Source organism: Apteryx rowi, unplaced genomic scaffold, assembly GCF_003343035.1.
Source record: "Apteryx rowi isolate R43461 unplaced genomic scaffold, aptRow1 scaffold_22, whole genome shotgun sequence".
In the NCBI taxonomy this organism is placed as follows: Eukaryota; Metazoa; Chordata; class Aves; order Apterygiformes; family Apterygidae; genus Apteryx; species Apteryx rowi.
In genome coordinates this window covers 5,059,104-5,071,749 of record NW_020448530.1, presented here as the reverse complement: position 1 = coordinate 5,071,749, position 12,646 = coordinate 5,059,104, and the positions used below count along the sequence as shown (strand labels likewise).

Below are 12,646 nucleotides of genomic sequence, written 5' to 3'. Positions count from 1 at the left end.
CTGGATCACAGGCCCTTGAGTCCAACATAGCTTTCAGAAGTAGGCTGGAGGGCTAAGGAGGGCCTTTGACATAGACTGTTGGCAAGGATGGCCTTGAAAAAACACTGACCCTAACCATCAGTGCAGACACAACCATAGCCTGTTACACCAACGCTTCCCTACCACCCAAATGCTGCAAGTATAAATACATGACACAAAGCAATGTCCAAGGTGCTCACACTGCTGTGATGCAGGCCATAAAAGTACCTCAGACGCAGAGCATCATCTAGTTTTTGGACATGTGAACACAGTCAATGATACAAACACATGAAAAGCTTCAGAACAAAATAGTCCCTCAAGTTTACAATCTTTTAGTTTCTCTCTAACGTACTGTACACTCAAGCCCTTTTCACAGCACTGATTTATGTAATCCCACATGCTCATTTAAAATGTACACACTTCAGTGGCAGTACTTAATTCCTCAAACAAACGTCTCTCTGCTGAATCCCTACTTCACACATTCCCTAATTTGAACATGCTCTCCAACCCTCCCAGCCTTTCAAGACCTTACCAGCACAAACAGCTTTATCTTGTTCCAGTTTAGCAAAAACATTAACAAAAAAAGTCTTCCCTAGAAGAGAGAGAAACGGAAATATTTTCTTCACACAACACACAATTAATTTATAAAGCTTACTGCCATAAAAAGCCAAGAATTTAGTAGCGTTCAGAAAGAACTTAGAGGAATATCCAAGCCATGCTAACAGAAACTGAAAACAAACGTGTTTAGAAAAGACATATGAATCTCCATGCTTCAGCATTTAAGCCTTTCTGCAACTGGTGATCAAAAAGAACTTTCCCCAGAAAGAGGTAATCCTGTTAGTGGACCGGTGATGACTTTCTGCACAACTCCTCCAAAGCATCTGGCTCTGGCCACCAATTATAAATATGATACCAGATTAGGTGACCGGTTATGGACTGCCAGGCTAATTAGACCATCTTCTCTTTCCCCAGTGAGATCCTTCACTGAGCTGGCTGCTTCTTGTGCAAGACATGCTCACAAGCATGATGAAGGAAAGAAAAACATCAAAAAATAAATAAAAATATGTACTATGGTCACCCTATATAGCAGCACATACTATCTGGCCTGCCTATGTTCTTCTCATGAAACAGCAGCAAGAGAGATCAATGTCCTTATTGCTACAGGACAAATTCAGCCCTCTTATGTGCCGTAAAGCTTTTATCACTGTCTCTGCAAGTCACTTACATACACCCAAAATCAAAACTGGCCAATTTAGAAGTAATGACTGATGGCTTTTATTGTTCAGTGTTTCCTTGATCAGGCACAGATTTTGAGGAAACCATGTACTAAGCCTCTCAGCTTGAGCATAAACACCACAAAAGTTATTACCTGATAAAAATATAAAGAAAATAACAACATTTGTGACTTGTAACTTAAGTAATTTTTAAATTAATGGTGTTAAATTAAGGAAGGCTTCGTTAGCATCTGCTCAGTGTTAGGTATTTACCTTTAGTCCACCACAGATTGGACAAGCTGAAAAAAGAGCTCTTGTCATCCCAAGGTGGGGGCTACATATGTCATAGGGGTCAGCTGAGACTCCACTAGGTGGTGCCAACTCACTACTTTTGGAGTCTGACACCTGTCCTTGTGGTTTTGTATCTGACCACCTGGAAACAAAATCCACATATGTCTCATCACTTGAGTCCTTGGCACTTTCTGAGAGTAAGGATGAAGGTCTCCCTCTGCCCTGGCTGTGCTCAGGTGCCCTCCGTGCTTCCAAGTGCGGTATCAGCAATTTTGGGTCACTAATGCCTTGAGGTGACAGGGGCTGGTCCTTGGGTTGTGTGGAATTGGCACTCTTCGGCTGCACATCTTTAGCAGCTGCCTGTAACAAACCCCTGGGTATATCATAAATATGTCTGAGAGCGCTGGGAACCTGATACTCTGWGCCTGCACCTCTCTGGGGCTCACTGTGAGGACAAGTACATAAATTCTGATCTGAAGGAAAGTTCAATGGCAGGCTTAGCAATGATCCAAACTCATCACCATGGCAAATGTCCAAGCTCCCAGCATAGGAAGAGAAACTTCCAGAGTAAGAAGAGTGACTACCAGTAGCTATTCCACTGTCCGAAGAACTCTGACGACCAATTTCCTGCAGCTGTCTGGATCGGAGAGGCTTTGGAAGTGGTTTTGTCATGCCACGTGCCCCTTCTGGATGGGTCTTTTCTTCCCCAAGATGAATGCCCTTTGCAGCTGCCAGTCCATGACTCTCTTGAGAAGTGCTGGCTGAAGACTGTTCAGGCCAAATTGTCAATCTGCTCCCAACACTAACATCCGAGTGGCTGGTATCTGAGGATGAACTTGAAAGACTTCTATCATCTCCTAGAAAAAAAGAGAACAGATCAACCCATGTTTAAAACAATGGATAGACTGGTAGCATGGCAAGAACGTTCAAACAGAAAGGATGACGAGACTCCATCTGCTTTGTAAGRGGAACTTCTGTCAGAAAGCCAGAATGCCTGCAAAAACTCCTATCTCCAAGGGAAAAATAAGATGCAAATAGTATACTACCTTACCATAACCCTATCACATTGCGGAACATACTGCATTCAGGGCTACATTTTTAGAGCTTATGCACCCAATTCTCCCCTGTTCAACCATAGTTACTCCTGTACAGTTAGCTGGCTTTAATGTTGATACTCCTATCTTATACCAGAAGGGAACAGTCACAAAGTTCCATGTTCTCAGAATATCCGAGGAAGTTCTGAAGAAAAGTTTCCATTACCTATACCCCAAAGACTTGCAAGATATTTCAATGTTTCTGCTTGAATCAGCCAAATGATTATCTTGTTTTACTTTTTTATCTATTTAAATCTTACCTGAATGGTATCAAGGTGAATATTAAAGAGACAGCAAAAATAAAATCCAATTTAGACTGCCCTGTTCTCTGATGTACACTACATTGTACATCTCTAATATCCATATCAAAAACACAACCATACATCACTGGAACAAACAAAAATGAAAATACTACCATTATGACAACATTTCCATATCCATATGGAAAAAGATCTCACAAGATCCTTTTATGCATATATTGCAAAAAGTTTCTTCTTCTCACTGATACTTGCAAGAAGGACATTTTTACAGGTGACTACAGCTATGCAAGGCATCCAGCTTAAGAAAAAATTAATCATTGGCGTGAAAGGGCATGAGGGCACTTTCATCACAAAAAATATTCTCCTGTAGTAGCATATACAACACGCAAAGTTATTTTCCTCCTTTTTAATAAAACCAATGTGAAAACAAAGGCTGACAGCAGGATCATTTTGTAGGTATTATTTTTAAACATTGGGCAATAAGTTGCCAGATGGGGCAGGAAGGGTCCACTGCAAATCATGTTTATTTGCACGACCTGAGCTTCTGGTATTACAAAACTTTCTATTCTCAGTTGCTGGGGCAAATATTTAGAGCAATTCTCCTGTTCTCTGTGGAGTAATTCTAGATATATACTACCACAGAACAGCAACATTCATCCTGTGAAATCTAATCGTTTCCTTTCCCCCAATGCCCATTACATGACATTGGCTTGTGACTCTGATGTAAGTCCCGAGATGAAATTATACAGCCTGCTAGTCAGAAGGCATGAAATACAAAAGTGTAAGTGTATTTCTCAGCAGTATGTCCAGAGTCTAAAGAAACATATCTGGGAAATAAAAGTTACTCTGCTTATAAAAACTGTACATTTTTACTGAAAAAATAAAATTCTTGAATTTATTTGAAACCACTTCTAATAAACTATTTTAGGCACCAGGACTTTGGAAGGGAAGCTCTCTCACAATCCTGTAGAATATGCTCTAACTATGCAGAGCTCTAACCATGTTCTCCAAGGCAGTGGCGGAACCTAAATCTCCAGATCCAGGCAAATGCACTCCCAGCAAACCTACAGATGGTTGGGGAGGGAGGGACACTAAGAGGGATGCTCTTTCTATTGTAGGATTTCCCACAAATATTTTCCTGTGCAAGATTCAAATAATGGATTATGAAAACCCCACTCTAGGACTCCTCATTCTCTGAAGACTATGACATTCTTAGAATAACAGGGACATAAATGGAAGTGATCTCAAGCAGAGGATGCATATGAACCTGGACCACAAGTTCTCTAACCACTAAATGACTGGATAAAAGACAGTCATGTCTCTATCAGGTCTCATTTGTTTTGCATCATTCCAGTAGCTATACTATAACTAAGAAAAACCTCAGCAAGTCTCAGAGGAATTTAGTCACAAGCCAAATTACTCAGCAGCGTCAAGACTAAAGTAGTCATGGACATGTACAAAAGCACATAATCAAGCTTTTGAGGATCTTTATTGGTCAATTTTTAGGCTTGTAGACTTTAAATTCAAGAGTGAAGCAGAGGTTTTGAGGAACTAGAATTGTTCTTAAACAATTAAAATGGCAGTCCAGGGCATAGATCCTTTTACAAATCTAGTGCTAGGCACCAATTCTACTTTCACGTGTAAACAACTCCAGAAGGGACATGTACAGATATTACCATGAAGAAAAAGAATAATAACAAACAAAACCAAAGCATAGGAGTCCTGGGTTTTATTTCAAAAGTCTCCTATAAGTCTGCTGTGTGAACTACACAAATCACTTGATTCACTCCAACCTGTGAGATAAAGTACTTAATCAGGTATCAAACTTGATGCACGCAGTTCTTTTGAAGTTGCATATGCACAACTTCAGCAGGATTCAACATACTAAAGGATTTTTCTGTATTAATAATGCTTGATCCAAAATTCACTCTGCTCAGCTAAGAAACTCCAATCCACATCAATGGCCTTTACACAATGCTGTTAAAAACTGCCCCACAAGCAAGAGCAGCCAAAGCAAATATCTTGAACATTTATTTTCTTTTAAGCTCAGCATCTTACAATTTTACATATATATGTGCATGCGTGTGTGTGCATATATAAAAATACACATACACACACACACACTTTTAAAAATATCTAAAGCCTAGGAGGGGAACACCATTTGTCTTTTTTTCTTTTAATGATATTTCTTACCTCCACTGCCCTGGCGACTTGTATGGGACAGCAAGCTCAAGCGCTTCTCTAATTGCAAAGCTTCATGAGCCAATCTCTCTTCTGAATAGGCTGGATTTGTACTGGGATCTTTAAAAAGGAACAGAAAATAAATAAATAATAACAAGAGACATGGTAAACATGTAAAAAGAAGAGAGAGAGAAAAAAAAAAGATGTATTCCTCTGTGTATTCTTATGTTAGGTCTTTATTACAGAAGAGGGAAAATCTTGATCAGAAAATGTCCAGGACAATGTGCCTTACAGCGCATCCCAGAGAGATGCTACATAATCAGTCATAATTCCAAGTGTCACAGACTTTCGGAGCTCATACTCAAAGACTGTATGAGTCACCACCAGGGACAGACCCCTGAACACCACAGCACTCAAGGCAACAGGTACAAAGAAAATTAGCATCTAGCAGGTCTAGAGCACTAAAAGGTAACAACATGTGACCTGTAGAAGGAGTTCCAACTTCACTGATCTCATTAAGAAAGACCACATCCTACAAATGTGCAAATCTACATAATAAAACTGGAATCACAGTGGTTAAACTATTTGATATCCTCATAACTGATACAGATCATCTATTTACAAAGACATCACTTTAATGTTTGATTAGTTTCAGAAGTCAGAGAAGAAATAAACCCCTAGTGGGTCTCTATCTTCCTGTTTAATATAAGATTAAAGTTAGAATGATAAAAGCCATTTAAATGTATTATATAGAATTTTTCCTTACAATACATTTTAGTGGTTTTGCCATTCCAGCTAAAATTGCTTCACCGAAAAAAGTTCTCTTCATAGTAAAATGGAAGGAAAGACCAAAAGTTGTACAGAACGTGGAAGAACTTTCCACAGAAAATGGGCCAGTTTCCTCTAAACCATTTTGTTTCCAATCAGACACAACAATAAAACCAGATGTTGAAAGAAATCATCACCATCATCCCAAGAGGAATCTTACAGATTATTGCAAACAGCACTGACAAGTGTGCCATGTTTGGCAGTTGCAAATGGTCTGCTAACTCGTTCGTTATCAGAAGTTTCAGTAGCCCATATAATTATATACAGAAAGGAATTAACGACAGATAAAACATAGGTTAGCTTCCTCACAACTACCACTGTGTATCTGATCAACCTAGTAGTAAAGGCATACCACAAAAATCATTTAATCACTGAATCATTTAATAAGAGTTAAAAAAAAAAAAAGTGGTGAACAGAGATACACATTGCTGTGGTTGAGTCAGTAAAATAACAACCAGCTGAAATAATGAAAAAAGTTTCATTTTCAACCCATGTCTTTTCATTTTAAAAGACCTGAGTTTGGTGTTGTCAACACATGAGGGTAAACATTCACCTCCACACAGCAGTCAAAGCAAGCTCAGTCAGGGGAAGCAGTTTTTTTCACATGAGCTGAAGCTCCAGGAGAATCTCTACTTTATTAACTACCTGAGAAACAAGCTGTCACATCTCTCCTCCCTGCCCCCGTTAACTTTCTGATCTACCTTGGATAGATCTGAGCACATCACAGGAGCCAAAGTGACAATGCTGAGCTTTCTTCCCCACGTAGAGGGGTTTTCCATCTTTGGCAGACTACAGTCTGGATGAGGTTAGCAAAACAAGCCAGACGTACTATACACAGTCCTGATATAGCAGCATGTATTGAAAATTAAAGATGTTCTAGGAGGGACAGGACAACTTTGCCCATCACAGCCTGCGACAAACAGGATCTGTGACCTTTGTGTTTCCCAGCTCAAACAGGGACTTGCTTGATGTCAGTGCCTGACACCCTCCAAACCTAACTTTCAGAACAGAAAAGAGGACTGTTTGATATGGATTATCTCCATATCAAACCCCTATTTCCCCTGCAATACAATTCCTACTAAACACTGACTAGCTCCAACCTGTGTAAGCGCTTACTCAAACAAAATCTTCATCACTTCCATATGGATCTTTGCCAAAGAAGATACAAGATTTGGCCACCAGCACCTACAGTGCAACCCAGACAGGTCTAAGCAAGGATCTGCCCAGTGGCATACGGTGCTACAGGCTGCTACTTGAATCTGTTTTAGAATGTCCTCTGCTCAAATTACCTTTACTGTATCTAGTTAAATGCCCTGAAACCCAAAAAGTTTCAACAAAGATGTTTTAGGAGCACTCTGAGTATAAAGCTGGCATAACAGATCAACAAATATGTCAAACCAAGATGCAACAAACACCAACTCTTCTCACAACAAAAAGCTGTCAGTAGGAAAGATCTTCCACTTTCCTCTGAAATATGATTGCATACAGATTTTTTTTAATGTTACTAGGGCATATACACAACTATTAGATTTTTTTAGTAACTGATACCCCTCTTGCAAACAAAAAAAGATATTGCAACTAAAAAAAAAAAAAAAAAATCTGGTCAAGCAACTGATCCTGCAAAACTGGCCTGTAATAAAATATGGGGGGAGGGGGGGGAAGAGCCAGGGGAAGAGGAAGCAAATGAGAAAGTTCTGCATTATGCATACTCAAGTGCTACTACTAGCCAACTCCCCTATCAGCTAATACACAGCTAAAGAACACAACAGGTTTCACCCAACAACAGGGAATCTCCAGGCATAGTCTTTGTCACGTAGGCCTGACAACTGTTTTGTTAAACATCCCCTTCAGGACCTCCTTTGATAGGAGGTAGATATTCTTTCCCCGCCAAGTAGCTCATGCAACAGAAACAGCTGTCTGAAAACTGGACTCATAGTTACATGCTGTGACCTCTCATTGCCCAGTTTTATAGAAAACTGAGACTAGAAGAACCCTTTCTCAGCAAACACTGAGAGATACCTGAAGAAACAACTTCAAAGCCTGCCATATACATATAGACTTAAAGTCTTAGGCAGATACTAATAGCAATTGTTCATCAGTCTTACTGCAGTCTTTGTTTCACCCTTAACTTTGAAAGAATAAAGCTATTTATCATTTAATCTTCTCTGCTAAAAAGCAAGACTTCTATTGAAAACACACACAAAATTATTCCCACAGAAGCAGTAAATTCTTACACCAGTATTTTCAGATACAGATTAYCCAGTGCTAATCAGGACATTCTGCTACAAGATCACACTAAGGACTGAAGTCACTGGCCTATACCTTTTGGAGAACAGTCTTTACTGGAGAACAGAACCTATAACCTCCTGCCCTATGAGTCCAGAAATAAGGCCAAAAAAAAAAAAAAACTAAAACAAAAACAAACAAAAAAACCCCACACAGTGATGATTATGCTTTTGTCAACAGTGAAGACGGATTTGTTGGCATCATCCTACACTTTGTACATGCACAATGAAAAGCCTCTAAACAAATATGCAGTAATTTGCCATATCACTAACTCAGCAGGACAACAGCAGCATGACCGGTACTGAGACAGCTGTCCAAGGAAGTTGGGACAGCTTCTGCCCACACAACATCCTACAGTAGCTCCAGCAGCTCTAAGTGCAATTGGTACCTTCATTTCCCAAACTCTAGACAAATCTATCCTGTGATGTGATTTAGTCCCATGGAACCTAGGCAATCAGATTCACTCAGGCCCTTCAATTAAGGGAGCACTTTATCTTTTCCAAAATAGAAATGGATTCTTTGCTATGAAGAAAATTCTTTTCTGCAAGGTAGTCATTGAAATCTCCTTAAACACTGTTTTGGGGCAAAGCTGAAAGATTACATGAAATTTGGCTGGACTAAAAATGTCTCTGATGGAGATTTTATTTTTATATTACGTTGGTGGATATTCATTAGAGCCACATCAGCTGCTCATCGTGGGAGATTTTGAATACTTGGGTAACATATGAATAAAGTTTCACAGTGATTCAAAGCTCCAGGGTTGTTTGGCAAGCACCTGTCAACAAGAATGTATCATATCAAGTTAAGTCAACAGCTACCTAAGATATTCTCAAATTATATCCATCTTTAAAATGCAGCATCAGTTAATTACTCTGTTAAACAAAGTCAGATAAGTTAGGCTGAACATCTGTCCTTTCTTCCTTTGTAATTGTAGGTACATTCGCAAATCAGACCTGGACCCTCACCTTCATGCTAACATCTCCACACCTTGTAAGATGTCTGGAGGAATGAAAAGATGTAAAAGTCTGAGGAGGATCCACTTGGTACAGATACTGCAGAAGGCAGCCACAGAGCTGTCTTGCAATGATCAAAGGTGCATCAAGCTTCGACAAAAAGAGAGCATCAGATAGATCCTCAGCAAGCAGCACTGCACACTCTCCAGTCAGTCACAGAGCAGCCTGGAAAAGCTTCCAAAATTAAAAGAGAGCATCAAGACTATCAACATTACACTTGGGGTCTCTCCAGCTTGCAGGACCAGACTGTCCTTTAGCCTTAGCCAGATTTGCGGAGTACTGATCTGCCCAAGCACCAAAAAATATCACTGATAGGCTGCTAGGTCTTTGCCTTGTAAGATTCCTCTTAAGTTCCAAACATGAACAAGTGAACAGAAAGAATGTAACACACACCTGAAAAAAAACATTTCTCAAATAATACACATGCAAATTCAGTATGGGTTACAAACCATGCAATCAGTGACTCATTATTCTGTCAATATCTAGACTTCTGTCAAGACAAGAACATAAAATTCTCTGGTCTACTTTCTAAATACCCTCTCCAAGGAGAGGCGGAAAAAACAACAACAACAACAAAAAACCCCCACAAAACTACAGAAGTAGCCAATTATGGCAATTATTTTTCAACTAGCAGCTGGGGAAAAACAATCCATCCAATGACCTCCTGCCACTCAAAGAAGTCATTTATTAAAATGCTAGGCTGCCTAAAAACGTCTATGGATACCTATGCTACCTTTGCATTCCCACTCAGTGCCATCTGCCTCAAATTGAAGACCTGATCATTCAGCCTTTAACAAATAAAAACTTTCAATTGCCAATGGTGTTACCAAAGGGAGTATTTTGGTACAGTTCTGCATCATTAAAGGGCTCCAAAAATAAGCACCATGCAGTAGTAAACTGTAACAACCTCCCAACCTTCTGTTCCTTCTACATTTTATTTTGGATTTACATGTATGGGATTATTTTTATTGTGAGAATATTCACGTTCCTATGATAGCCACTTCCATAGAATCACAGAAGAGTTCAGGTTGGAAGGGACCTCAGGGGATCTCTAGTCTAACCTCCTGCTCAAAATAAGGTCAGCTGTGAGATCAGAACAGATTTTGATACTTTGCAATGGTCAGTCAAGTATAAAAGTTCCACTGCACAGTATTTTCATTATATATTTTACAGATGACATAATAAAATAAAGGAAATGAACAAATACATTTATATTAAAAGAACACCAAGCTTTCAAAGAAATAAGCTATATTTTTCAAAACTATATTCCTGAAGTGCAGAAGTGAATATTGTACTCAAGCAAATTTCGCTTGCACATGCAGTTTACAAGCTCCTTATGGATATGGTGCATTTTACACTTGTTTAAAGAATCACTATGGCAAGTAAAAACAAAAGAACTGGTCATTTTCCAGTCCTTCTCTTCAATCCTGTCTCTGTCACTTTCTATAAATTCCATGCTGATATTTAAATATTTCAGTGCTCCATTTAGTATATCGTTAAGCAAGCTGTTTGTACATAAGGAGTCACTGGCTTTATTTGTTATCCTTTTTCCAAAGATAGACTAAGCAAATGTTGACTGCATTACTTTGCTAGATTATATTTGTTCTGTGAGTATTGCTGTCCAAGAACACTGTCAATCTAACCTCTTCTCACCACATTAAGTTCTTTTCTCTGTAAAGATGCCCTTTGTGTGTTTTCCTTTCTTGAAAATACTTAAGAGTTACTCAAGCATATTTCATGCTTAAGTAGTCGGAGTGGCACAGCCAAAAGCAAGAAGCCAAATCCAAAAGGCAAACTGTGGAGAGAAAGCTGCTTCCTATGAAAGCTTCTAGGCAAATTAAGTTACATAAAACCAGAACATTGCATACATAAAGCACAGTTAAGGCTGTGTAGCACTCTACACTGCAGCAAATACCAATAACACTGACTATATGTTTCTGGGTAGAATCCACAACATGGAAGTTTTGATCTAGTTAGCTAAGGTGTGCAGAGGATTAACCTAGTTAACATATCACTTTCAACAGATTGGGTGAATTTCACTACTCTTGCCAGATACAGTATGCAGCTGGTAGAGACTTGATCTTTTCAAGTAATACAGTACATTCTGTGTAACGGCATAGATAAGGAAAATCAGTCTATGGATGAATCACCAATGTTGAACATGTCTATGTGCATTAAACAAGTCTCTGCAAGCTTCTGAATGGGATAACAAACAAATGTCTGAGGAGAACATAAAAAATAAAGGATGCATGAAGGGGCAGGTATACAAGGGGTGACAGGAAACTGGGAGAGACAAGGGTAGAGATACAGGAAAATAAAAGTTATAGGGCTCAAAGTGTCTGCGAAAGGGGCCCCAGAGGAGCCTGCAAAAACCACAGCACATTTCCCTATTTAACATCGAATGGATGCCACTGCTCCTGTCCAGGGAACAAAGTGATATCTAGTGGCTAAGTGCATCTTCATCTCATTTTAGTGGCAGGCCCATGAAGCAGATGAGACAAGCAAGACAGATCCCAGAAAAGAGGGCTTCCCTCACTAACCCCCAGGATATTCCTGCAGCTGCTTCATGCACTCAATGAGGTCAGACTTCTTGAAGGAAGGAAGGGAATGTGGAATGTGACTATGTATAATAATGCACAAACACAAGGACTGAACTGATAACTGTAAGATGCAAAAGCAAATGCAAAAAAACTTCTAAACTCTCCTAAAAAAAGTTGGGGGGTTTTTTGGTTTTTTTTTTTGTTTTTTTAAGTCTATGACTGAGAGAATGTGTAAAACATAACTTTGAGGCTTGTGATGCTGAAGAGATTTTTGGGCCTGTATGAGAGAAGGCCACATTAGGGAGGAATCAAAAAACTCGAAGCAATTATTTTACAAAGATAACAGAATAATATATATAAGTAATAGAGAACACCTTATTTGGTAATTTGGGAGCATAATTTTTCTAGATATACATTTTTGTTAAATGAAAGATTTGGGGTTGTATATGCATAATACAGTTCTAGAAATGTAGAAAAATATGCCTTCACTGGCAAAGTTTTAAGTGTCAGTATTGGGGTTTTTTCTTTTTTTTTCTTTTTTTTTTTTTTAACACTCCACTTAGTTCAATGTGAGCACACATCATCATATAAAAAGAATGAGGTTTTACTGCCTGCTGTGCTTCTTGGTTATTTTATTCACTTTGGTGTTACAACTATGGGAAAGAAAAGATAAACTGAGCCTTGTATTTATTGCATTTGCCTTAATTTAACTAACTAATTCATTTCCACAAATTTCACATCTAGACCTAATCTYTTCCTTCACATTTCCTTCCCACAATGGATTATCTTCATGCTTGTAAGAGCGATAAAACTGTCAAACTATTATCATTTGCCTAACACGAACATAAACTCTTTAACATTTTCTACAAATCCTGTCTCATCCTTCGCCATTCTTACAGCCTATTCCCTTCCCACAGCCAC

The 12,646-nt window shown here is 39.0% G+C and overlaps 1 protein-coding gene across 1 annotated transcript in view; it reads right to left on the bottom strand.

The window, feature by feature from the left end:
* The window catches only part of DOK7 (docking protein 7), a 71,140-nt gene that overhangs the window by 38,204 nt on the left and 20,290 nt on the right, over window positions 1-12,646 (bottom strand). The window contains exons 6-7 of the mRNA XM_026064696.1: window positions 5,071-5,178; window positions 1,506-2,380 (exon numbers count right to left, since the gene is read on the bottom strand). Of these exons, the coding sequence (XP_025920481.1) occupies window positions 1,506-2,380; window positions 5,071-5,178 (983 nt within the window). The remainder of the gene's footprint in view (window positions 1-1,505; window positions 2,381-5,070; window positions 5,179-12,646) is intronic.